Source organism: Charadrius vociferus, unplaced genomic scaffold (genome assembly GCF_000708025.1).
Source record: "Charadrius vociferus isolate BGI_N301 unplaced genomic scaffold, ASM70802v2 scaffold444, whole genome shotgun sequence".
NCBI classification, from domain to species: Eukaryota; Metazoa; Chordata; class Aves; order Charadriiformes; family Charadriidae; genus Charadrius; species Charadrius vociferus.
Window position 1 is genome coordinate 77885 of NW_009648242.1, and position 12016 is coordinate 89900.

At 39.4% G+C, this 12016-nt stretch overlaps 1 protein-coding gene across 1 annotated transcript in view; it reads left to right on the top strand.

The window, feature by feature from the left end:
- Positions 1-12016, top strand: part of JARID2 (jumonji, AT rich interactive domain 2) — a 129169-nt gene that overhangs the window by 77518 nt on the left and 39635 nt on the right. The window contains exon 4 of the mRNA XM_009884162.1: positions 1664-1840. Within this exon, the coding sequence (XP_009882464.1) occupies positions 1687-1840 (154 nt within the window). The 5' untranslated portion in view covers positions 1664-1686. The remainder of the gene's footprint in view (positions 1-1663; positions 1841-12016) is intronic.

The following is a 12016-nucleotide window of genomic DNA, read 5'->3' on the forward strand; positions in this document are numbered from 1 at the left end:
CCCCCCCCCTCCCCCCAGCCTGCTTGCTGGTGGGACAGCGTGAGAAACAGGAAAGGAAAATGCCTTGTTTCTGTGCAAGCACTGCTCAGCAGTAGCTAAAACATCCCTGTGTTATCAACACTGTTTTGGTCACAAATCCAAAACACAGCACCATGCAAGCTACTATGGAGAAAATTAACTCCATCCCAACCAAAACCAGTACATTTAGAAAAGGATGGTTTATCACAGAAACAGCCTGTCCTAGTTTTTGTGCCATATTTAGGTACTCATCTCATTCATTAAAATGTATTTTTTGTAGTTAAGAGTACTTTGTACAAACCTGGTGGGAGCAGAAAATACACAACCCAAAAATAAGCTTTAGTTAGTTGTTGGCAATGGCAACACCAACAGCTCAAAAGCAAACAAACCACAGAATTGCTGTTCTGAGGAGCTTAGAGCCAAAAGTGTTTCCTAAGGAAGCATCAGCCAAACAGCCACTACCTTGTGTTGTTGGTCTGTAGCCCAGCTCTCTTTGTCCTTTGTCTTATTTAGCTACAGGAAAATAATTGAAGCGATGAGTCCCCATTCTCCACTTCTATTGACTTGCTATTCTTCCCCTTTCTTCACCAAAATAATCTTTTTGTGAATAAGTAGAAGGCTTCTAGGGCACCTGTCCCTCCAGGGGATAGACAGAAGACTCATTTTAATGTGTAAACTAATATTGGGCATAAGGGGAAGTCTCCATTAGTTGTCACCAGTATTTGTACATTTAAAAATAGTTATTAGATTGCTACAGTCATGTCATGTGTCCTGATGCAGTGGAGGGAAACCTATAAACTGTTGCAGGACACGCAAAAAAGAAATCTCGGACAGAGTTACGTTTAAATTACAACCCTGTATTGTTGTTAACCTTGTGAATCCTCACTTCTCTCTCACTGAATTGCATGTTGTATCTTACCCTTGCACAAACAAGGCAGGTTAGGGGGAACATCATGGGAAGTAAGCAAGAGATGAGGAGCAGCATCCTCAAGAGGAGCACATTGGGTATCAGGAGACCTTTACTCTTTTCTCTCCTTTGCCTGGGACCTGCTAGGCAAATATAAGCATCTTCATGGCTTGGTTTTTCTCTTTGTTTAAAACCGAACCAGAACACTGCAAAGCATTGTGTACAATACTGTAGAGGTCTGCAGAGCATTGTGAAGTTTAAACACTAATATTTTAATGTAATAATAACCTAAAAATATTACTAGGGTGCAGGTTTCTAAATGTTCCTTTTTCTTCTGTTTGGAAAAGCAGTAAGCCTCTAGTTTGTACGTTAAGACTTCAGTAAGGCACTTAAGCACGCATTTGAAATTAAGCATGTGCATTAGTCCTTTTCTGAATACTCAAAGCTATTAATTAGCGCTTGTAGCAAGACTGATTGTCTAAAGTATGAATAGAATGTGCTTGGGGGGGGACACCCTGCTTTTCAGGCACGTATATATCCTGTTGGTAAAAATTAATAAATATTACTTTATAACAAAACATAACAAACCTCCAGTTAGTCATGCACTAGTGTCACCTTCCATCTCTGAGTGCCCCTCTTCCCATGCTATGCACAGCGCTAAAGTCGGTTATGATGAATATGGTTAGTGCAGCAAGTGAACGTAATGACGCTAATGAGCCATTTCTTTATAATGACCAGGTTCTCCAGCCCTGCCCAGCAACATGGTATATTTTGGAAGCTCTCAGGATGACGAGGATGAAGAAGAGGAGGAGGAAGAGACAGAGGACACAAAAACAGCCACAAACAATGCTTCATCATCATGCCAGTCAACCCCCAGGAAAGGAAAAACGCATAAACATGTACCAAATGGGCAAGGTAGGTCCTAAATAGCGCTGTTCTCCCACACTGCCTAGTAAAGAAGTTTATGGGCTGAATGTGCTTAATCCGTGTCCATCCTTCTGGATCTGAGATAAAAAGGGATGGGTACAGGTAATAATGGCAAAACAGAGTGAAATATTGAGTTAGTAGCTTCTGTTTTAACCTGTTTCTCCTGACAGTCTGAACTCTGTCCGTGGCAGAATTATAACTGCAGGGCTGGAATTTTTTATATTTTTATATATATACACACACATATATAGTGGAGTTATATACGCGCACACAAACCCACACATATGTATATATATATAGACACACAGTCACACTCTGGCTTTTTTGAGACTGATGTTTAATCTAGAATGATTTTATTTTATCGAAGTTAACTGTAAGTGTTACCAAAATGTGTGACAGGGGCAACACTTAATTTCTCACATGCAATATTGATACCACAATTGCAGTAGGTTAAGATACTGCATTTATGTTGTTGATTGAAAGATTTTATGGAACAAGCTTTTTCAAGTCCATTATTTCTTTGCAAATCAACAAAAGCTGCATTCATTACACAGTATTTCTGTCACGATGTCCTGTGCCATGTCTTGATAAATGGATCCGTGTATGTTGCAACATCACCTAGTATAAAATAGAAGACCTAAAAGCCCCACTGAAAATTTTCAGAGCCTGACATAATACTCCACTGCCAAAGTCTTGTGTGATGTGGTTCTTTTTCCAGCAAGAGCTCTTGTATCGTAACAATTCTGTGCCATCTCAGCCTGACATAATTTCAAAATGGAGTCTGTGCTTCTCTGTTCACTTCCTCAGTGTTAGTTTACCATGAAAATCTTCCGTTCTGGTGACTGCCCATTCAGCTCTCCTCCTCTTAGGAGGAGGACTGAGACGAAAGTGTTTCTACAGAGCACTTTTTGAGAGATGGTTCTGACCTGTGCCTGCCTTTTTTTTGTTCTTTCATGCTACTCTGCTTTGAAGAAGAGATTAGTAGATTACAATTACTTCACTGTGCTGGTCCTCGTCTATGCTTTTCAAACAGGAGTTTTCTATAAAGGGTGCCCTTGTTACATATACCAAAATTATGTTTCATGACTACGTTTGAATCTGGTGTTTTTATTGCACACCCAAGCTCAAAAACTCTTTTTGTGAATGATTTGTAGAGAAGTACAAGGGGATGTTGGGCCTAATAGCATTTCAACTGTGAGCTGTGTGCAGGAACTTTAATGCTGTAAAAGACATGGATCAAAACTTGGCACTTTGGATTGATTTCTAAATAAACCCCCCAAAATAACAGGCCCAAAACTCTACATATGGAAAATGAGATTTCACATAACAGAATTGCTACCTTAGAGTTTTAAATGTGATACATCATTACAAAAGGAGCTGATTGTGTTCCTTGAGAATGTCCCAGATGGCAGCCACTTTGAAATTAGCTTAAAACCAGAGACACCTGAAATCTTAATTGGGGGTAAGTAAAGGCAAACTTAATGAGCCATCTAATGGCTTCATAATCTTTATCAATATAGATCAGATTGAGCATAAATGAAGCTGCTGCTTTAATAGATCTGCAAAAGACCTTTTATAAATATATAGGAGACAATGTGAGATGTTTTGACAAAGGTGATGAAACAGGAATTCCCAGAGAAGACAGCTGCTGCTTCTTCGTCATTGTCTTTTTTTTTTTTTTGTTTAAATAATTAAAATTTCCTTACCCAGGGGTATTCCCATTTTTTAGTGTCTGTTATTTTGGTTGACAGCCAATAGTATTTTTGTTTCCTGTGAATAAAGTAGGTTCTGGTTCATGTCTGTCTGTTTTAAATGAGACCACACACAAAGGCAGACCAGGGACGGGTGCAGCAAATGAACTTAATCTAGCGTGAGAGTCTACTTTTAATGAATTAAAGTCTTTTGTTTTTAATATACAATGTGTAGTCAAGCACTTTGGACCTGAAAATGCTAAGCATTTGCTATGACATACGACAACAAAGGTTCAGAGCTTGATTAATGTCATTAGACAGTGTCAAATGATTGCTTTCTGCTAAATGGGGGCCAGAATAACTTTCCTGGGCAAAGTAATTTGTCAATATCCTCTTCTGACTCCAATATGGGGCATTATTAGGGTTGCACACCAAACTATTTGTTATAATCTAGCCTGTTGAGCCACCTTTTGGACAGCTAACTCAATCGAAAATGCCTAAGTATGAATAAGCAGCACATATAACACGTGGCATAGCTTGCTGCATGAATTGAAGTAATTAGCTCAGCTGACTGGTCGCCTTCCAACCTTACTGCGTACATAGATATATTTAAAGCATCAGATTGTTACCTGTGCCTTTTCAGCCTCCTTTCTTAGTACTTCTGATGTGCTGCATGCACATCCAGCTGTTAAAGAGCAAAGTAAAATGTTTGGCAGGAGAAATGTTTATCCTTCACTTTCATGGGAGTGTGGAAAAGGGATATGTAGCAATGTCCAAGTCCTTCCTTCATGCAATAACTTAGTGCAGGCAGTGATAATCTCATGGTTAAACCGTTTTCTAAGATACTGCTGTGGTTGACACAAGGGAAAATGGTAGAGCCATGCTCTTAAAAATTGGTTGCATGTCATTGCCAAACTTCAGCTGTTTAGGCCAGGTCTGGCATATGTTAAGATAAGTTAGCAGCAGATAAAGGCTTGGATGTCTTTGGTGGTGCTTTGTGCCTTGGTTAGAAATTTTTATTAGTTCTGGATAGGTATCTCTCATGTTGTGTGGGATGTTCTGCATGTAACTCTTCCTGTTACTGTCTTTTTCAGCGTGCTTAAACTTACAATGAACAATTCTCACTAAGAGAGGATACTGTCTAAAGACTTTCAGTTTTTGTTTGTAAGAGAACTGTTTTCTTTTAACATAGAGTAAAATATGTGAGTAGTTCTTACTTGCTTATGGATTAAGGTATGATCTCACAGTACATGCCATAGATTAATTCAGGTCAGAGAAGACCCCAGGAGGTCATCTAGTCTTACCTCTTCCGCAAAATAACATTGATAACTTTTCTGACAAATTCAGCAATAAAATTGGCAGAGGTTTGTGCTTTTAATTATATAAGTCTTTTGAGGAGGGGGACATTTCAGAAGCTTTCTAAAACTTGATGTGGAATTTTGGTCCTAATCAGAATGATTTTAATTGAGTTAGGATTTATAGGGATGTTAAAAAGGTGAAAGGCCAGAAACTAATCAACTGAATCACTTGGTCTTCATATAGCTATTGACGTCAAAAGGATGTTTTTCCCAGCTACAAAACCATATGAACATTTAATTGGAATAGAGAAATCCCTTGTGCTGTTTCAGTCAAGGATTTCATCTTTTTAAAGCACATGGTTCCCTTTTATCTTCAGACCTTCTAAGTAAGTTTGTGGTGAATTTCAAAATTAACATATGGAAAATTAGGCATGATGTGGTGCTGCATATTGCAGCAGAGACAGAGCAGAGGTTTGGATGACTGTCTTGTCATTGCAGCCCTGTTACTGACCCTTTTGAGTGTGGATGTAGGAACCCCATAATTCTTGGTGTTTAGATCCAGAACACCCAGCCACGGGATGCCTGCGTGTTGCTCAGATGGATATGCTTATTTTCCAGCTTGCATTTTGCATGCATCTCAAATGACTATCAGTCTATCTGAGACTTATTACACGGCTTTGAACACAAGGAATTCGGTGGAAGAAGCCAGGCAGGAGCATTGGCTTAATCAATGTGTTTTTTCTTCAGTGTAGTTGCCAGGTGTGGGGAGAAACTTCTCAACCACAGCCTGGATGACAGGGCGTCTTGCCAACACAGGGGAGGAGATGGAGAGACATTGATCTATTAGAAAATTGACCTTACGCAAAGGGAGGAGGGTGTCAGTCATCAGCTGCTGTGGGCTGACGTGCAGGGAAAGCAGGTTCTCTGCAAGCAAGCTGTACTCTGCTTCCCTGCGGGACAGGGAGGTACCGAGTCTAAATTACATCTCCCCGCTGCTTGGAGGAAATTCCAAGTTGTAGGTAAGAGGGTAGGCTTAGGTCTCTGTTTCTTTAAAACTAATTCTTTGAATTCCTCATGACTAAATAAATCCTATTTTCGTTTCATTCTGTGGCACAATGGAAGGTTTTCTCTGTAGGATCCTGAAGGAAAATGTTTGCAGGTGCCAAGTGTTTTGTTAGGCAGGCTGGGATAGGGAGCGGGAAGATGCAATTAGGGAGTTGTTGGGTTATCGGTCCCATCACAAGAGCAAAAGGGGATAGGCGTTACTCTACTTGAAAGGGCTTGTGGACTGGAAAAGGGCCTCAGGAGGAGCAGTGTACACAGATACAGTTGCGTAGAAAGCATGCAGCAGGCTACAGTTCCTCTAAGAATGGTTGGCTAATTTCCTCACGAAGGATGGTTGCAGAATTAGGCGTTTCTCACACCAGCACAGCACTTCAAAGGTGGAGAGAAGTGCACATCTGGACCAGCATACCTGGGAATGTTGTGTTTGTCTTTGGATGCCTCAGATGGACAATTAAGTTCTAATTTACATCTAGGAAAACGGAGTTAGCCGTCATTATTTGTAACCAGACTTCTTAATGAAGGGGAGTCTTGTTTCCTTAGCTGGAGCAAACCAACTCCAGTGTGATAGAAAACCTGCTGGATCAGAAACAGTTACTGGTCTGTGCTGTGTTTTGTTTACATGGTCAGATAAAAACTGCTCTGCATGCCTTTTGCCTGAAATGAGCAGGGGAGAAAATTGTACAGGCTGCCTTTTTTCTTGGGGCTCAAATTTCAAAACAGACCTGGCAGTAGTGCATAGTAAGCAGGCATCACTAGAAATACTATACTCTGCTTTAGTGCTGTCTTCCTCGCTTACCAGAAATACACAGGAATGTTTCGCCTCTCAGTTTGCAATGGATAATTTAGCAGAGTCATTTCCTTACATGTGTAGTAACAAAGATGATGCAGGAAAAGATTGTTGATAGTTTGGGTTTTTTTTCTTATTTCAGGATATAGTTCAATGCAGTGTTTGCATATCTTGGGCTTAAATGGCATATCTTTTACATACATTACTGTTTGAGTGTGTTGTGAGAAAATTCTAATTGGTGGTTGCAATTCTTTATTTAGTCTTGTTTTTAACTGAATTTGATATTTGTGGGTGGGTACGTAAGACAGAGTCTTAGACTCATGCATCTTTTTTAGTGAAATTATTCCTGAAGAGAGGTAAACATCTAGAAGAAGAATATTTTTTGCATCCAGCTAAAATGCAGAATGAAAAAATTTCAGGCAGAGTGCTACAATAGTTAATGGGTAGGCAATTATTTTGATGATTTACAGCCTTTTGTTGAAATACCATGGAACCAGTAATTGTTGCAGTAAACATTTTTGCACATTTAATTTTTCTGCAAAAATATGTAACATGAAAATTACCCGTTTTGTGGTAATTTACATATTTAGATATGCAAATCAGGCACAACACATTTGGGGATTTGCGGATTTTCAGTAGCTAGATGTATGACCTGTGGAGAAGAATGGGAGAGCTGGAAGTTGCTCAAAAAAATGGAATTGTTATCCTGGTGAGAGACTCGTGATAACAGATAGACACTTCTTGTATGGACTTGCTGCTTAGCGAGTGACCCTTTAGATGTTGTTTGTGTCATAATGGTTAGGTGAGAGTAATGAATTTGTGCTAAGACGAGACACTTGGTATTGAATTTTTGCAAACGGTGACATGGTGTCTCATACCAATAACAGTGGCCCAATATATTCCTGTACGTGTAGGGTTTTGAGCTTTTTTATTGATAGCGTCAAAAAGAAATTCAGTGTTATCTGCCACGGTTCTCCTGTTTGTCTTCTGTAGCTGTGGAAATTTTGTTGCAGAGTTGTCCACTGACAAATTGCATAGATTTGGGTGAGGGTTGGAGAAGGGCGGAAACAGTGGTTCCACACGTTTTCATATGATGTCGTGGTGTCCTTTTCTCCAGAAGTGTGCCTTTGCCACTGACCCCAAGTAGGTAGATGGTGTTGGAGGGCTTCAGAAGACAGCTTCTATCTCTGGAAATGGTTTATAGAAGTCTGAACATACCCAACACTTAAGGAAAACAATCGGCAGTATTAAAATGCTCTGTTTTATGGAAATGGATCATTGTTTTAGTTCCTCTGGGAGGGGAAAAGAATTATTGCCTGGGTCCTTTAAGGCAGTTTGAGAGCCACATAAATGTTTTCACAGTGACTTAAAACTGAATTAAAGCCAGAACAAGAATGTTTTTGTACAGTAACGGATACTTAATGCCAGAAAGTTGATTAATATTACATCTCTTCCCAAACATGATCTATGTAACAACATGAGGTTTGCATTGGAATAGCTGGCTCGGGTTCACAACATTGGCAAGGCTCCCTTATTTCCTTCTAAAAACAAAACTTCTCCCTTTCACTCTTATCTTCCCTCTTTGTTTTGGATAGTTTTATGAATGTGCAATCACTTGCTTTACGCAGCACGAGCTCTGCAACATGTGGCGTATGTGTGCATGTATGGTCCACGCATTTATCTTCCAGACACTGGTATAAAACAAAAGGGTTCATACATCAGTACTCTGTTGTCTCTGCAACAGAGTCCCCCGGTATCTCGAGTATAAAGTGTACCTGGTGCAGGACTGAACTCCAGGAAGCCTCGGGAGAGAAAGCTTTGCCCGTGGAGTCAGCTGTTGGCCGAACCCAGCCCAGTAATTCTGCTGCTTACACGGTGAAAGCCTGATTATTGTACGTGTTATAAATTGGCTTCTGAATGGCTGGCTGGATGTATCCTATAAAATATTTGCGTGCAAATTCATTTGTAGGAATACTTCAGAAAATTGGTGAAAACAATAAATTTTGATAGCTCACTTTAGTGTCAATTCCTGTACTAAATGCTTAGTTACTCTGTGGTAGTTGAGTGCACCTATGGCTTTACTTCATCAAACATTTTGTTAGCCATTATTATGGCTGCACCTAGTACATGCACAATTTGCACAGTTTGCATCGGTTTGCCTAGGGATTCTTTATCACAGTTTCAAATGAGGTACCCCAAAGTCCCTGTATGGGATCCTGGGTGAATATTGGTGCCCAGGGTCCAGTTCCCCCGATGCAGAGAGCACTGTGATGCATCTGTGGGGATCGCGCCTGCCATAAGGTTTTGCTCTGTTGCCATAAATTATATCAGTGGTTTAAAAACGCCCAGTGCTTGCAAGTTTTGAATGTAGTGGTTCAGTTTCTTTGCATTTGATCATCACTGCTAACCAAAAGGCCCACAAGTATTTCACTCTGGGACTCTTATTGTTTCAGCTTAATAATAATAATAATTGCTTTGGAGGACGTGGCATTTTGAGAATGAGCATTCAGACAGATACGGATAAAAGGATATCCATTTATTCTATTTGAAGTGTCTGAACACTAATAATTTACTTGCACTTTTAATTATTTGTTGGTAGTGCTCTTACCTTTAGCTAAAGGCTGTTCTGGAAATATAGAGCTGATTAAGGTAGCATAATCATAATTCAAATAATCATAATTCAAGATTACAAAATATTTCTGCTTTAATAATGTGAGTTTTGCCACTCATGTGGGTTGGGCTTTTTTTCTGTCTTTCTGATTTTTAATGAAATTAGTGCTTCAAGGATGAAACCTTTATTGACTACTCTTTCACAAGGCAAAAAAATAACAGGGAGCAGAACATTGGATATGGTGCATGTCAGAGTTATCTCTAGGATGGGAGATTGTAACTGGGGTATGTCTACATCTGGGCTTAGTAAAGCATAAGGTACACCTTTTCTGCTTTTCTGAATGGCTCAGAAATATTGAAGAGCTGGCAGACATGAAGGAGAAGGCAATTTGCTGCATAAGAACACTTAAAAGAATTAGTAATCATTTTATTGTTAAATCAGATTTGGTCTCTAATATTTAATGCAGAGTTTTGGGCTTTGGTGGGGTTTACTGTTTTCTTTGAGAAGCGTGTGTTTCAATCTTATTATCAATTATTCTTCAACAAGATTTCTTGAAGGTCTTTTTCATCTTTCCTGGTGATTTCATCTTTTCACTGAACTAGAATTACTAGCTGTTTGGGCCAGAGTTTAATCCTGTTTTTACTCTCTAAGTCTAAATAACTTCTAAGTTTTTACTCAGATGGAATCAAAATCATAATCCAGGTGACATTACATTCCCTCTCTGTGCCCCCCGGTCCCCCCAAATGCTTGGCTTGCAATAGTGTTTTGATACTTGTTCACATAATATGTTTATGAATTTTGCAGAACTTATTGCAGAATTTTTTTTTACCTATCTAGCCGGATATAACAATATTCTAGGTGTTGTAAGAAATAAACACTGATTTTTATAGAAACTGATACCATCTACTGTTTAACTAGAAGCAGCTTGACTAGGACTGTTTTGCATCTACGTCTCTCCCTTTTTATTGTGTTTTCAGGCTTTAAGCTTTTTAAGCTTTTCCTGTGAGACTGAACATTTTTTTCTCTCCCATTTCTCTCTTCCCCCTTTCAAGAATCCTACAAATTAAGACAAAAGATAATTACTCAGAGGGTAAAACTGGCAGGGTTCCCACGACACTTAAAATTAATGAGCTGTTGCATACAAAATATACCTTGTCTCATGTTCACTGGGTTGGGGTTTTTTTTTGTGAACCATAAAAGTGCACAATTTGGCTTTTTGGCTGTGTTTTCTGTTTTAGTAATTTTCAGTTTATAAAGTGGCAACTGAATTAGAAAACTAATCTCTCTGACTTAATGTTTCCATATGAGCAGATCAGTATATACGATTTGTTCCCTCTGAAGGAAAATATCACTCGCAGTGATGAAATACGTATTAACAAAGCTGCCATCGGTTGTGTGTGCTGTGTCTTATTAAAAATAAATAGTCATGCTTCGTGCATCTGTAGCGCCTTCCATCTGATGTGAGAACTCCTTACAAAGGAGGACAAATGTATTGTCATGAACTCCCCGAGAGGGGTTGGCAATTATTATCAGTTCTATCACTGGAAATGAGACATGGAGGTTACATGACTTTCACTGAAATCACTGAGAAATTCTTGGCTGGCTGGGGCAGCGCCAGTTGCTCCTGAACTCAGGAGTGACGGAACCACGGGGGAATTTGCGGTGACTTCACTGCCGACAGCTTTTCTCTCATTCTTACTCAATTTATGCAAGAGGGAAGGAAGAGAGGAGGAAGAGCAATTGCCATTTTTTATTTTTTACATAATCTGCTTCAACACTTACGACCGACTGAAGTGATAAGTGACCTGAATAACAAATTTGTCAATATCTTGCTGGAGTTCCGGGTTTTCGAGGTGTGGTGGGAAGGTAGATAGCTGGTTGGGAAGGTTTGGAGGTAGGTGTCTGCTCAGAAGCGGACTAGATGCCCCTCTGCTGTCCAGCAGGATTGTTGGTTGTTTATTATTACTGCTGCTACTACTGTAATACTACAGGACATCTGTAGAGACAGCTAAGCTTCACAATTTAGATAAAAAGGTATGTATCATAGGTACATCCTGTTTAGTGACAAAAGAAGGCTTTCATTTCACAAGAAAACAATAGCTTAATTAATTGAGTTGATATTCCCAAACAGATGGTGTGTTGTGTGTAATAAATATGATTTTCAGATGCTTGCGCTATTAAGTATTTATGAATTTTCTGATTTACATCCTTTCCTAAACCGTGGCAAAAAAGGCAGGGTAAAAACCAGGAGTAGATGAGTAGAGAAGGCAGGAGGGCACTTGCCATTGTGTGGGTGTTGGATCACAAGCCTCACAGACCTCTGTCAAGTGCTTCACTGAAGAGGGAGCAGCACTGACATAAATTCACCACATTTTCGATTAACAAACAAACCAACAGAGAAATGTGACATGGTTTTTTTTTAACCTCAGCTTTTCATTTGCCCTGATGACAATAGAACAGTGATTATTCTTAAATAAATTCAGCTGAGGGACAGGAACAAAACTTGCTGAGATACACTTGTAGACATTTGCATAGTATTTATTGTACAAAAAGTATGTTTTCTGTTCTGTGCTTTCTTATCCCTTCACTTCAGCAGAAGGCTAGGATGCTCAGCATAGGTCCCAGCATTACTTTATATGACATGTTCCGAAATGGTTTTAGTATTTTCCTTTCTTTGCAGGAGTACCTCTTTCTATTTGTGGCTTGCCTGCT